Consider the following 14,545-nt stretch of genomic DNA (forward strand, 5'->3'; position numbering starts at 1 on the left):
AAGTAGATCAACTCAGGGTGGTACGAAGGGTCGGGCTGTGCAAAATTCCAGATCTGAGATTGCCCTTGTGGAAAGAGTAAAAAGTAAATGTGTCGTTTGAAAAGAATTAGTCTCGAGACACGAAATATAATTTCAGTTAAACCTTTGGGACTAGATAGTCTAAGAAGGATGAGATAAAAGGGAGGAAAATTTTGTCCGCTAAAGCAGTCTCCTGTCGATTCGTGCTTCTAAAAATGTCCTCCGCAATTAATTTTTCTGTCCTAATTCGGTGCCTCCTCGAAAATTTGCGGTACTTCTATGCCAGGTTACGAGACAATTGCAAGGCGGGCCTGGACAAAAATGCTGTAATTGTTTTCACAGAAAGAGTCGAATAAAAAGTGGTGTCAAAGCCGTTGACAAAACACTTATATGCTTTACAGAAAGGGGAAGAAAAAACATCAGGCACCCAGCTTTATTTTGCTAGAGGCACTGCTGCAAGCATTGCGACCCAGAACATCCCTCTGTTTTGCTATTTGCCTGTTTGAGACAGGTCTGATCTCTACCGCCTTTTTTGGCCTTGTCGCACTACACTCCTGTCTCTGGCTCGCATAGTTGCATGTCAGCGAATAAATAGCTCGCATGAACCTGATCTTAATAAGACCTAGACCAAGAAGGGAAGCTTCGCCACAGCTCACCCCTGAGAACAAGGCAAAGAGATGGGTTTCAAATTTGTCCTGCCACAGCTTGCGTTTGATAATATTGCGTCTTTAAATTGCTGACTTTGACGCAGGGGCACCTTTTCGTTTTTGTACCCATCCTCTCCTAAGAAATTCTGTCTCCTCGTTGAGAATCTTGTTGTTGCAAGTATCTTGAGGCAGTGCTGGCTCAAAGAGTACCTCAGCAAAAATTGTACTACTCTGGGCTGCAAATCACACAACGTTTGTTGCCGCCAATGTGCTCAAGGCACCGTTTATGGTATCCGTGAGAGCACTTGAACAAGTAAATATCACAGTCCTCGAACTTCTTGTTGTCAAAGGGTGTCTTAAGCCCAAAAGCCATGCTCTTTTGTCTCTCTTCCCACGCCCAAGCATGCCTTTCGAGCATTTCTTCGCCCCACATTAGCTTGCCACAACTGGTACATTGTTTGTTGCTCACGAGCCAGCCCATGAGCTCCTCACTTTTTATCATCTCCATGTACTTGTAGATTCTTTGATTGACTTTCTTGACGGTCAATTCATGCATTTCACTCTCGAATAGGTAGGATGTGAGTATGTCTTGGAGGGTTTCACGTATGTTGGCCACTTTAGCCACGGTAAGAACATGATTAAAAACCTGCTTGAAAATCGATTCCTCCTTGTTCTCAAAATCTCTGTGTTCCATTGCCCTGAAGCACTGAAATATACTATCATTGAGAATATCGCGTAACTTCTGGTCTCGAGCTTGGTCACTCATGATCACAGCGTTTTCCACCACTATTGTCCAAATCGCTATCTGATGGGCTTCTGCACTTACTGTGATAGAAATGTCGATGTAAGATTTTAGGAACGAGAGGGCTGTCTCGTCTAAACTTTCTTCCTTATTGTGTAACGATTGGATAGCATTCCAAAGTACTTTCACGGCTGCCTCGTATTCTTTTTCATGACAAAGCATCAATGCTAACAGTTCAAACAAGCCCGCTTGTTTGAGAATTTTCCGAATCGAATCTTTCACATCTTCATGCTTGTCCAAAGAACTGATATACTTTGTGATGACATCCTTCACGCTATGAATCTCATAAATACTCAAAAGTTCGATGTACCTTGATATCAATCGAAGCGAGACTCGATTTAGTGTCGAGCTCGTCTCTCGCCCGAAGTAGGACGAAAGGTAATTCAATGCCAAGGAATCATTCTTGCATTTGAGCACCATCAAATTAAGCTCCGGGTTGTATTTCCTTACTAGAGATACCATGTCATCCGTGTTGTTGGAAATCAATTCATCGTAATTGTCCTCGATGAACTGTATGAAATGTAGCAGCTCAGTAGTATTTTGCTTCTCAGCGTTAAATGTACTCTTAAGCAAATCCGCAAGAACTGCAAAGTTCTTGATAGCATCCGAAGAACTACGCTTTCGATTCCTCTCGAGCCACATTTCCATTGCCTCGGCGTATTTTCCTTGAAACTTGTATACCTTGAATAGAACATCGTAAAATTTGGCAGCCTTCATTTGCTCCACAAGGTGAATATCATTCTCAACGTCGTAAACGGACAAGAGACTCTCTAAAGCGAGCTCACAATCTTCGTGGAGGTCCTCTTTTGTGTTGTCACATAAGGTGTTCACGGTTTCAATTAAAACAGTCTCCGACAACCGGATAAATTGAAAGTATTTTGGATAATTCCGTGCAATGAAAATAGCAAGATGCACTTTGTGCTGCCCGATACGCAAGTCCTCGTTAGCCTCGAAGATATCAAGCAAAGCCTCCACTATGTATTGCCTGGTGAGTGAAGTTCCAGAGCCGTCGTTAAGGGTTGGATTTTCGAAAAACTCGTTGAGTGTGACCATCGTTTCGAAGGTATCAAATTTGAGAAAAAAAGTCAAATAAGGGAAAATTTTGTCGGAATACGAGCTTAAAAGAATTTCATCGGTGTCTCTGGGCCATTTGTATGGCCCAATACTGAATAGGATCTCGCATATCGAGTTTCGTGCGAAGTCTTCGACGGAACTGTCGAGAACCCGGTCACTTGGGTACTGCCTTCCAGTCAAGATATAAGACATGTAGGTAAAGACTATAACAGTATCATCGTGATGCATTTCCTTTGAACTCATTTCTGTCATCAATGAGATCAAAGGAGTAGTGTAGTCCTTTAACATGGCATTCCAAATGTATATTCGACATTCTCTCAAGTTGTACATCTCACATAAAGCAAGGGCTAGATCAATGTCAAGTGAACTAGAGTCAAGCAAGCAGATGATCTCGGCAAGATGTTCACGCCTATCGCTATGAGTGTAAGATTCGATGAGGCCCCTAAATGTGATGGGCGAAAGGTTCTTTATCTCTTGCGAAGTGATATAATCCTCTAACACATCAAAAAAAAGCGCATCATCGCCGAAAAGATCAAATATTTCATCAAGCATACCAAGAATGTCATCTCCGATTATTCCATGCTCTGATAAGATTGACGCGAGTGTGAGATACAAGTTCCATATATTGGTTTTCTTCACAGCGTCAACTTGATCTTCAAACAATGGGTGAATAGATTCACGCATAACACGCTTCAAGATTGGCTTGACTACTGCACGTCGCTCTTTTTCATTATGGGGCAAACCGTGAAGTACTAGCTTTCCATAGTTTCCAGAAACATAGTAATCGTAAGACATGTATAGAGCAGATTCGAACTCCCCCTGTTGGAGGTAATCTATAAGTCTATCTGCCCATTTGAGGCATCTTCCAGATAGTAATGTCTTATGAGATGGCGAGTGTGAATTTACGAGAAGAACGAGGCGATGGCGCAAAATCTTTAGGCTGCCTTTGAAACTCTTTGTTCCAGTCAACTCAATTCTTTCGTCCAGTTTGACATCTAAAGTGGATATTTGCTGTGAGTCTAGATCATCCACACCTACCTGTGTGAGAGATAGTTGATCTTTCTTGCCACCGTAGTAAAAGAAGTAAAGCTTAGTCTCTGTTGTGCTCTCATGTTGAGTGATGGCCGTTAAGATTTCTGAATTTAGCCAATTGAGTGACACGATCGTTTCCCTCTCAGAAACGCTCGAACTTCCTGTTTTATGAAACTTCAATTGTGGTAGCGCTTTATCCTTTTCCTTCACTTCTGCAATCTTTGACATTATGTCCGCAGAAATGGCTCTATTATCAAGCTCGAGAATCGCGACGGTGTTCCGCCATGCGTAGGCAAGTTTAGCATTATTAATGTCTTTGTGGACTTGAATACAGGGATACCAGCTTAAGCAGCCTTGAGAATCATCTGTTATCGACTTTGGACGAGAAAATTTGAGATGAACTTTTGGGTATGGTGATTCCGGATTAGCTAAAGAACGAATCGAAAGAATAGTTAATGAAGTTTTGGTGATGACAGCCATAAGACCGATTGTATCGGTAATTTGAGGAGAAGTTCCGATTGAAAGCATCTCACAGTCATGTATTTTGAGCTTGCCCAATGGATCAGGCGAATTGGTATCATTCTTCCCCAATATCTTTTGTGAGCTATAATACTTTCGTAGAAACCTCTTAAAGCCTCTGTGGAAGAAGGCCAAGCCGGATAGATCAGTTGAGACAATCTGCTGCTCTTGGTCTCCTATAAAGTCTATACTTATGACCGGAACTCCATTAAGATGTCCCTGTAAATTCCGGCCGAAGCGATTCTCCAAGGAAATGGGCTGGATGACGCCGTCCGCGTAAATGACATGGAATTGTGAGCTGGAAGGGTCTTCCCCAAGCTCCCAGACAGCAATTGAGCCATCCTTGTACCCAGCAGCAGCGAAAAATGCATTAGATGAAAATGCCATGCAGCATATATGTGAAAGTGAAATCTCTTGCGAGATGTCAGTGTCTCTTTTGTAAGGCACGAGGACGTAGTCTGCTTCTTGCCTATAGGTGAACCCAACAATCACTCCTTTTTCTGTACCAACAGCGATATGATGTTGCGATAACTGAATAAGCTGAGGAGCTCCGAACTTGAAGAGAAACTCAGGGGAGTTTATGATTTTCAGAATCTGCCTCGTTTCTGTCCACTTGACGAGATGCTGAGGGTCACTGGTCGAGGGAACTCTCAGGAGGGACGTTTTAGTGTTGTTCGGAGACACTGTATGTGCCCTAAGTTGAACACTAGTCTTCGATTGAGATCGATCATCAAACTTCCTTCTGCGCTTTGGCGCTAGCAAATCGTGGCTCTCTGCTGTCAGCAATATAGAAGGCGTAGACAGTGGTGTAGAGGATATAGGCTGGCTGACAGTGTTTGCGTCTCCGTTTTGGTCGGCTGACTCATCATTCCCGTCTGCCATGGCAGATCTATGGTGATATTGTAGTATGTGCGAAATGTTAGTATCAAAGTGTGGTAGCGGTTTTGAGGTCGAGCACCACTTAAACACGAGAGATATCATCTAGGAAGAGAGTGAATTAAGATTATGCCATTAAATGAAGCCTATAACGCCTAATACTTTTCCTGCCGTGGTAGCGCTTTGCAACCATATGAAACCCCTAGTGCCCTATGAATTAATCTACGTGGACCTTTCTTTTCATGTAGAACCGTAGCAAGGTCCACAACTGGTAAAGGAGAGCTATGCCAAAAATCGATACCTGGACTATCAGCCACGTAACAACCCTCTCGCATGCCCGCTCCAGCAAGTCTCGAAAACTAGCCTCCTTCGCTCTGATGAAACTCTGTTCCCGTTTGATGTCTGTCACTTTTTCAATCAACAGTAATATGCGAGAGGTCAATGTCTCAATATCCTTTGTGGGCTTAGGAAATACGTTTGACGAGTCGCCTACACCTAAGTCGAGACTGATACGTGCTCTTTTGAACTTCGACTCCTGAAGAGCTTCAGCGTCATCATCTCGCCATTTCTTGCGGTAAAACAGCTTGGGCGTAATGCAAATGCGATGGTTGCCCAGTTCAAGGGGACTAAAGGAGAATTTACCGGATACTGAGCCTCTATGGTGGACAACTCTATTATTTGAGGAGAATACTTCCTCTACATCGACGATCACCCCTGTGTTGGCTTTATCCCTGGGGGTAACAAAACGGCCCGTGTCGTCTTGGATTTCAATCTTGTACGAGCCGAGGAGAATAGAGTCGACGCTCAAATCTTTGGTGAAACATTGCCTGTTGCCAGCGTCTACGTAAAAGTGGACCTGGCAGTTCACGTAAGTGAAGATGAAAAAAAGCTTGAGAAATCCGCTCGCAAGCATAAAGTTGATCTTCATTATCTCGTAATCATCGGAGAATATGACTGTGCAAGCGATTGGAGTCTTTTTGAGTGGAGCTTTATGGATGTAAAAAGTACGCTCCTGTTGTGTGGTAGAAGTCGCGTACATTTAATCTACGAGCGAAAATAGAAACAGGGTCAGAACATACAAGACATGCGAATTGACGCTAATGCTAGTTTTATTAATGTGACAGTAAGGCAGAACGGAAATGCTTAACTTCAACAAATGCTGTCTGAGGGATTGAGTGGTCTTTACCTTTTTTGTGTTTTTTTCTACGAAGTTCTTAAATTCGCATCATCAAGTACATTTCTCCTATGAATTACGAACTCTCTATCATGAGGGGACTTTGGCCACAAAAATATGTACCTGGGTCTATTACTTCACACAGTCAACACGGAAAGACTTTTAGTAGAAGTATCTGGTTTCCTTTTGATAAATTCTCAAATCTTGTCTTCTTAATTTGCTATTGTAAACGAAATGATGGCAGCCTATACATTTCATTCACCTCATTATACTGAGACAAAAGTTTGTATGGCTACCTTAAAGCATACCAAGAGCAGTATTACTAGCAAGGATCCATAGCACAAGTTTCATAATCACTCGATTTTTGATGGCTTCTCCCTCCCGGTGCTCCTCCACCTCCTATAGCATTTTGCAGCCACACCATCACCAGTGCGCGCAGCGACAGCTTCAGAAACCCAACTACTACCCCTCCATCAGCCCATGAATTTATCGCTCCAAGACCCTTTCGCTGTAGCGAAGGAATACCCTGAGACTCTAATTCAGACCTTTCATCATGGTCACGCGGTTGTAATTCAGTTCAACGTGAAGGGTGACTACTTGGCTGGTGGTTTCAGCGATGGACGCATCTTCATTTATGACTTGGTCTCATATACTATCAATGCTGTACTACGAAAGAACGGCCACGTGAGGCAAATCACATCACTTAATTGGTCACACTGCGGTCGTTACCTACTACTGTCTTCACAAGATTGGTGTTGCATTTTATGGGATTTGAAGTACGCTAACAAGGCAGGCGTTGACAAAAATCCTGCTGTAATTCGAAAGATCCGGTTCGATTCTCCTGTATGGCTGGCTTCACTCCACCCAAGAAACCCGTATATTTTCACCGCCTCTCTTTTTGAAGACGACCCTGTTCATGTAGATCTTACAGACGCGGACGACTTCAAGGTGACAAAACTTAAGACGGAGCCGTTAGAGCAGCAAGAGAAGGAACAGAATGATGCAGAGCCAAAGAAAAAAGAGACGAAACATATGACGCTTGTGACGCGATTTAGTCCACTAGGTGACTTCGTCATGACGGGAACAAGTAAAGGGTGGCTCAATATATTGAATGCAGACAAGTTGGAGACGGTTTACCTGACCAAAGTTACGAACAGCAACATCAAGACTCTCGAAATCTCTCGAAACGGGCGCAAACTAGCTGTGAACTCCTCAGACCGTGTGATAAGACAATTCACTCTTCCAGACATGTTGAACAACAAAGATCCATCTACTTGGGAGTTTGAAATCGAGCATAAGTATCAGGATGTGGTCAACCGGTTGCAATGGAATACTGTTGCATTCAATCATAACTCTGAATTTCTCGTGGCGTCAACTTTTGGTCAAAGTTCTCAGGATCTCTACTTATGGGAGACGCAAATGGGCTCATTGGTGAAAATTCTTGAAGGGAGCCACGAGGAGCTTATAGACGTTAAATGGAATTACAACAAGTGCATGATTGGATCCACGGGACTTGATACTGGTGCAATTTATCTATGGCTGGTGCAGTTCCCATCCAAGTGGAGCGCCTTAGCGCCAGATTTTGTGGAGATAGAAGAGAATGACGAGTATGAGGAAAAAGAGGACGAGTTTGATATTATAGACGAGACAGAAGTGATTAAAAAAAGGCTAGAAGAGGAAGATACCGAAGTGGACATCATCACGCGAGAGACCACCGATGCCAGGGGTTTCGACACGGGAATTGAATCCTTTGTGATACCCATCGACTACGAGAAGCCCGTGTTCTAAGTGCGGTACACGCGTCACGTGCCGAAAAGAAATAGAATCCGAAACTTTGATGTTTAAATGGTGTTGGGGTGTCTCATTATGCGTAAATAAACATCCTGCACTTCTTCAAGCAAGAAGCAATTGCTAAGAGGTCAGTATTGTGGGGGACGGAGCTTCAAGTGGCAGAATGACATATTTTCCGATAAGTAGTCCTAGAACCCCAAAAACCGAAGATGAAAATGAGGGATTAACAATTTAGCGCTTACATTTTCATTCCTTCCAGCGCCATAGCTTCTCGAAGTTTGTCCTATCTCCAGTTTTTCCCCCCTGTTCACTGTGTATTATTCACTTTTTGGTAGTACGCTCCCACCAACTCCTTATACAAGAATGAACGACCCTCAGTTCAATAGCTGCTCTGTGTGCACTCCTTCTGTTTATGGCTCTTTTTTCTTCCTCTCCCTCACCATTCGGAAAAAAAAGCAGGATTCGTTGGTCTTACTAAAACTCTTGAAAACAAAAACAACGCGTTGCTAGCGCTGCCCCATCTCATCTAACTACAAAGTTCCCGAGTGGTGATTTCCATCCATTTTGCATCTTCTAGGTGTGTACCTGTCAGTGAAATCTCATACCTAACTGTTTAGTAAACAACCACAAGAACTAAACGCCAGACGTGCTACGCTGAAGAAAATAAGATAGTCTGGACTCTCAAGGACATTGCTTAAATTACCTACACGATCTCAAAGCTCGAAGTGTTTTCAAATAAAAAAAAGGAGCCCCCTTTCTCGATCTTACTGGCAGTTGCTGTCTTCACAAAGTAAATAATGGCAGAACTGCAAAAGCGTCCTCGTGAAGGGGACGACCTTCCGACTTTTGACGACCCAGCGGACCTTGTAAATGCAGTGATTTCCACGCTACAAATTCCGGAGGAGAGGACGAATGTGGCTAACGAGTTTGCCAACGATAAGAACTTGGCTACGGAAGTGCAGGCGTACGCCAAAATAGCTGGCCGTGACTGGACTTATTACGTTCGGACGCTAGCTGTGTCGATAGGCAGAAACACCGAAAACAACCCCCCTAACGCGCCTGCAAGTCAACAAGTTGTGAACATCGACTTGGGGCCCGCAAAAGTGGTGTCTCGACAGCACGCGGCGATAAAGTATAACATGGACCTTAAATGCTGGGAATTAAAAGTGCTAGGTAGAAATGGTGCTCGTATCGATGGCAACAAGGTGGCCGTAGGAGCAGAACACGCTACGCCTTTGCATTCGGGAGCTATTTTAGACATCGGTGGCACTCAAATGATGTTCATCTTACCTGATGCGCCTCCCAGTATTCTGCAAAAGATGTTGAACGTGTGTTTGTCCCGCTACAAACAAGCGAGCCACAAAGTGCCCAAGAACGGCACCAATCTTCCTCGTGTTCCTACGATGCACCAGCCTCAAAACAACATGAGACTGTTTTTGGGAGTGACTGGCTTCCAGATGTTTGACAAGGCAAATTTGGCAAACTCTCCCTCCTCTGTTTCTGCCGTCTCTTTGCAGAACAATTTGGACCAGGACCTATCTAAAGAAGATGCTAAGGACATAAAACCACCTTACTCCTATGCCACAATGATTACTCAGGCTATTCTCTCCAATCCTGACGGTGTGATGTCCTTATCAGAAATCTACAACTGGATCTCTTCCCATTATGCATACTACAAATACTCTAAGGCAGGTTGGCAGAACTCCATTAGGCACAACTTGTCTCTCAATAAAGCTTTTGAAAAGGTTCCCAGAAGACCAAATGAGCCAGGAAAAGGTATGAAATGGCAAATAAGTGAGTCTTACAAGGAAGATTTCATGAAGAAAATTCAAAACGGTACTTTGCTGAAGTCACGTCGTGGTTCTTCAGTATCTCGTACACTCCAAATACATCTTGCTACGCATCACAGTCTTCCAGAGTCCCAGAACTTCAACAGTGACAACAGGCAGATGATGAATTTTCAGGGCAACGCTGCAGCTAGCGACCACATGTATCAGAAAGTAACTCAGCCCATGCCGTACACGGGAATACCTCCTAATCAAATGCAGCCTCAAATGGGCTTTGCTGGACACGGAATGAACGGAGTTTCGATGCAACAATTCAATGGGCATCCAGGGTTCTCTAACAATTCTCAAATGGCACAGCAACCTCCACTACAACAGCATCAACCACCTCAGCAATTGCAATTCATGCCTTCTCTAGGCGGAGATAACAAAACACTCGCTTCTCCTCTTAAGCAAGGCACAAGAGCGGACTCCAACACACCAAAGCTCCCGAAGGTATCTGGGAGCCACGTATTCAACCTTCCACCTCCTACGCCTGGTAATCATCCTAATAATAATTTTGCCTTCAGAACAAGTGATCCAACCACCCGTGGAGCAGATAACACCAATGGAAGTGAATTGGCAAACACTACTTCACAAACTAACATGAGTGACATGCCTAACTCAACTGCTCCTACTACCTCGAACACATCCGACTTAGGTATGGGGTACAACTCGCCAAAAAAGATTACTCCATTGGAAGCATTCACTCCAGAGAGAGGTTCGAGAGCATCCGGAACCAAGCTTGGTCTTCCAACCAATGGAAACAATACAAACCAATCATCTCCAGCCTTCTGGAACTTCGTGCAATTCAGCACACCTAATGGTCAGACACCAGGAAGGAAGAATAGTGAGGATGGTAATGAAGAGGCAAGTCCGACACATCTGAGGAGACCAACCACTAATGCTAGTAACTATCAGGATGTTACAGATTCAAAGGTGAATGGACTGCCTGGAAAGGCGATCACGCCCCCCAAATAAAAATCGACTTCATGAAATTCCTTCATTTCTTCGCCACGATAACATTTGCATTAGTCACTTGAACGTTGTAAACCAAATCATCACGACCATGTCTGATGAGTGACGTTTGCCATAAATAGCACTACATTGAGTTGCTCTATTGACGAATATATGGGTACCTTCATTAAAATGCAGATCTATTTCTAACATCGTAAAGTTTCTTTTCAATCTCTCTAGGCGTTCTTCCCAATTTGCTGGCGATTCTAATTTTTTGGGACGCACTTACTTCGTGAAATCGTTCAACAAAGTCTCCATCGACAACATTTTTGGCAGGATTATAGTACGACCGAAACTTATGTTGATCCTTGCCCAACAAGTTTTTGCCATGCTTTTTTGGATCAAATTCATCAAATTCGGTGAAGAAGTAGGCTCGAAGTTCAGCCTCAAGATTTCTCAAGAGCTCGATTTCCAGCTTGGTAGACAACGGTATCAACAAGCCCACTGTTCCTCGTAGACCGGTGTAGACAATGCTCTCCTTGCCACCAACAACAAAAGTTCCTTTTGAAAACGAAGTTGGGATGTCCTCCACGTAAAATTCACATTTGCTCTGAAGTTTGCTCGAGGCATCTAAAGCGTCGTCATTAAATCTAAGGAGCACGTTATTATTGAGTTGAGTCCTTAAGTCATCTGGGAGCCGGGACACAAATATATTACCAAATTTGTCACCTCCGATCAAGGTACTGAAGTCAAGCATTTTGAAAGCTGTCACTTGTCGCTTCATTACGTCACTGCAAAGTAGTTCGAATTGATTTTTTGCGACATCGAATTTGAAATATGAAACAGACTCACTTGAATCACCAACGACAACAATACTCTCACCAAGATAGGCCATTTGTGTGGGGCGACGTAGAAAATTCGTTTCAGTGAATGATTTTCGGAGCATCTGTTTTTGACCTAGATCAAGGAGCCGTAAAGAGCTCTTGACTCCAACGAGAAGCTTTCCTTCAAAGGATATCATCGCAGTAACAGGACCATCAAGTATAGTCTTGTGCACAAAATCCAACTTAAGACAGCTTCCTTTTTGCCTCCTTATCTTATAAACATAAAGACCATATGACGAGGCTGAAGGCGGAAGGATTGAATGATTCTCACTGAACGAGATCACAACGTGCTCATTATCATTGAAGGAAGCGAAAGTCAATGAAAGGAAGCAGACGTTGTCATCAAAAGATATCGATTGTGAAACCTCTTTGTCTTCTAGGCCGATTATCTGCAAACATGAAGCCCACAGGCCAGTTTTTCTATCATAACCAAATGCCTGGTAGTAATCCTCATCTACATCTCCATCTGACAACAGATATGGCGATACTGTGTCAGCTTCAGATTCAAGGATAATCACACAATTGCTCTTGGTGTCGAATAAATGCTTTCTGGGCTGAAAGCGTAATTTTGTCAGCTCCGAATGAAACTCGTCATTCAAATTGAAACCAGTCTCGTCATTTCCAATGGTGAAGATGGTCATGTCGCTTCCGCTGATTCCTACAACACTCTCAGTCCCAATATCTTCAGAGTAGAATGACAGACCACTTATGATGTCAGATCCAAGCAAAGGCATCAATTTGAATTGATTCTCAACATTCTGGTACCCTATCCATGGATTGGAACTGATAGCCAATATTCCAAGAAGTTCCGTATTGGGAAGCTTCAATGGGCTCAATGATACAGACCGAGACCCCACGTATTTCAGACGGGTATCCAGTAATTTACCCGTCAAGGTATCCATTTGTATTCTTGCATAGACTCCACTTTCCATACCAACATGAAGATGAGCAGAGCTACGATCGAAAGGCAACATTAACAATGATGTGCATTTTGATGATAGCGCCTGAAGTGTGATAGTCTCAAAGACTCGATCTGGGTGTAATGATAATATTTGGATCGTTTCATCGGCACATGCAACAGCTGCAAAATCACTTTTCCGATTTGATGAGGTGCCCAATATGGCAATAGCAGTGATGAGATCAGAACTAACTTCATGCTTTTCTTGATACTCTGCGAGTTGATCATCCGTAGAATCAACCTCGAAGTAGCAAATTTCACGATTGGAGAGTCCTAAGATGACTTGCGCCTCGTTTGCGCTAACATGGACAACGTGGATACCGGCAGGTGGATACCAGTCGGTTAGCTTTTTATCAACAATGTGCTTACCTCCGTCGTCAAGAAGATGTTTGATGTGTCGTATACCATTTGTATGTATCTGAATCACAGAACATTTTCCGACTTGCTGAACTCCAAGGGTATACTGGTCAGTCACAAAACAAGAGTCCTTTACTTCTTCCACAACCTCACCTATAGACAAGACAAGGGTTTGTGAGGAAAGACTAGATGAAAGTACTAAGTACTCGTCGCTTGTTGCACCTTGAAGTCTCTTCGTGGTAAAAATGACCGTAGGAGTGATGGGCAAAGGAGATGAGACAAGCTCTGCAACGGGTATACCGTAAGACATACATTTTAGGTAAGAATGAGAAGAGAGGGTAAGCAACAGCGTTTTCAAATCTGTATGTTTTTGAGACCTTTGTTGAACTGTTTCAGATGAGGCGATTGGCCCTAAAGTCTCCAAAATGTCGACTAATGCCAAGTTCTCCAATCCCCTCGGAGAAAACATACCACATTCCTCTACTGTGGTAATTTTTGAGGATGATCTTGAAGTAGTTTCATTCTCCTCGCCCAATTTTTCAAATTGATAAAGTAATTTGCTGTCATTTGCAACATTGGCAAACATGAATCCTGCCCGGATGATGTTGATAGTGTTGCATACTGGGATTGTATCAAAATATGTCACTGATAAGCTGTTCACTTGCTCGGTATCTTTGTTGTAGTCAAAGGTCAACTTGAATAAGTCACCCAAGGAGCTTTGCATGAGGACAAAAAAGTCGGTCTTCTTTAGGATATGCGAGCAGAAACAAACTATAGCCGTTGTATCAGACCCATTTCTTCTTGGAAGAGATAGGTAGAGTCTCTCACTTTCTGGTCCCTTCTCGTATATAATGTAGGAGTCGCACACTATCAAAACGCCACCGATATGTCCTGGTACCGGGATAAGAAGACTTGCGTGAGCTGGTATAGTCGATTTGCTCTTCTTCTGAACGATGTGATTAAGACCCTGGTCTAATTCGTAATATCTCAATTGCAGCGGCGATTCCGACGTCACGTATTTCTTTTCTTCAAATTCCGATGTGTCTACCTCAATTGCAGCCCAAAGGGGGTTTTCGTATGATGTATCAAGAGGGCAAAGGTCGACAGTGAGGAAACCCGGGCTATAAGATTCTAGAGGGGACGAGAGCTTTAATTGACCTGTTCCGTGCTCCATCTCCACTCTATACACAAACTTAGTTCTTTCCAAAGCACCAATCATAATTGCTCGATTCTGCGGATTTGAGCTGAGGTACTCGCCGGGAAAGATCCGTCGAAGACCATTCTTGGAGTGTGGCTCCTGTATTAGTGGCTCAAATTTTTTGGTTTCATCGTTGAGAGTTGCAATGATTATGTTGCCTGAATCAGCAGTGAGCACAAGAACGTCTTTTTGTGTTTCTAGTAGTCTTAACTTTGTACATTTTTGGATGATTCCGAACACAGGTTGCAGCGAAACTTTGTTTAGTTTACCCGTATCTGCCTTTGGTTGGTAAACTTCTATGATAGTGGTCGATATGAGTACAAGCTCCTCGACCTTCTTCACGCCAGAAAATTGACCAACAATAGATTGAAACGGCAGTGAAGGCTGCTTGAGCGTGAGATTATAGAGACATAAAGTATCATCAGGTATCATTGC

At 43.3% G+C, this 14,545-nt stretch overlaps 5 protein-coding genes across 5 annotated transcripts; 2 read left to right on the forward strand and 3 right to left on the reverse strand. All coding sequences in view use genetic code 12, as the record gives it.

Moving 5' to 3' along the window:
• Nucleotides 1–891: 891 nt before the first annotated feature.
• VPS8 (CORVET complex membrane-binding subunit VPS8) lies at nt 892–4,974 on the reverse strand (the record flags this gene model as incomplete). The annotated part of the gene is made up of 1 exon (XM_029034925.2): nt 892–4,974. The coding sequence occupies one exon, from the start codon at nt 4,972–4,974 to the stop codon at nt 892–894; it is 4,083 nt and encodes a 1,360-aa protein (XP_028890167.1).
• Nucleotides 4,975–5,185: 211 nt separating this feature from the next.
• CJI96_0000697 (emp24/gp25L/p24 family protein) lies at nt 5,186–6,007 on the reverse strand (the record flags this gene model as incomplete). The annotated part of the gene is made up of 1 exon (XM_029034926.2): nt 5,186–6,007. The coding sequence occupies one exon, from the start codon at nt 6,005–6,007 to the stop codon at nt 5,186–5,188; it is 822 nt and encodes a 273-aa protein (XP_028890168.2).
• A 615-nt stretch (nt 6,008–6,622) lies between these two features.
• Nucleotides 6,623–7,930, forward strand: SWD1 (COMPASS subunit protein SWD1; the record flags this gene model as incomplete). Its single annotated transcript, XM_029034927.2, has 1 exon — nt 6,623–7,930. The coding sequence occupies one exon, from the start codon at nt 6,623–6,625 to the stop codon at nt 7,928–7,930; it is 1,308 nt and encodes a 435-aa protein (XP_028890169.2).
• Nucleotides 7,931–8,730: 800 nt separating this feature from the next.
• Nucleotides 8,731–10,737, forward strand: FKH2 (forkhead family transcription factor; the record flags this gene model as incomplete). Its single annotated transcript, XM_029034928.2, has 1 exon — nt 8,731–10,737. One exon carries the CDS (start codon nt 8,731–8,733, stop codon nt 10,735–10,737), a length of 2,007 nt encoding a protein of 668 aa, XP_028890170.2.
• Nucleotides 10,738–10,900: 163 nt separating this feature from the next.
• CJI96_0000700 (U2 snRNP complex subunit RSE1) lies at nt 10,901–14,542 on the reverse strand (the record flags this gene model as incomplete). The annotated part of the gene is made up of 1 exon (XM_029034929.2): nt 10,901–14,542. One exon carries the CDS (start codon nt 14,540–14,542, stop codon nt 10,901–10,903), a length of 3,642 nt encoding a protein of 1,213 aa, XP_028890171.2.
• Between the last annotated feature and the right edge of the window lie 3 nt (nt 14,543–14,545).

The sequence above is a fragment of the Candidozyma auris genome, chromosome 1 (assembly GCF_003013715.1).
Source record: "Candidozyma auris chromosome 1, complete sequence".
Classification (NCBI taxonomy): Eukaryota; Fungi; Ascomycota; class Pichiomycetes; order Serinales; family Metschnikowiaceae; genus Candidozyma; species Candidozyma auris.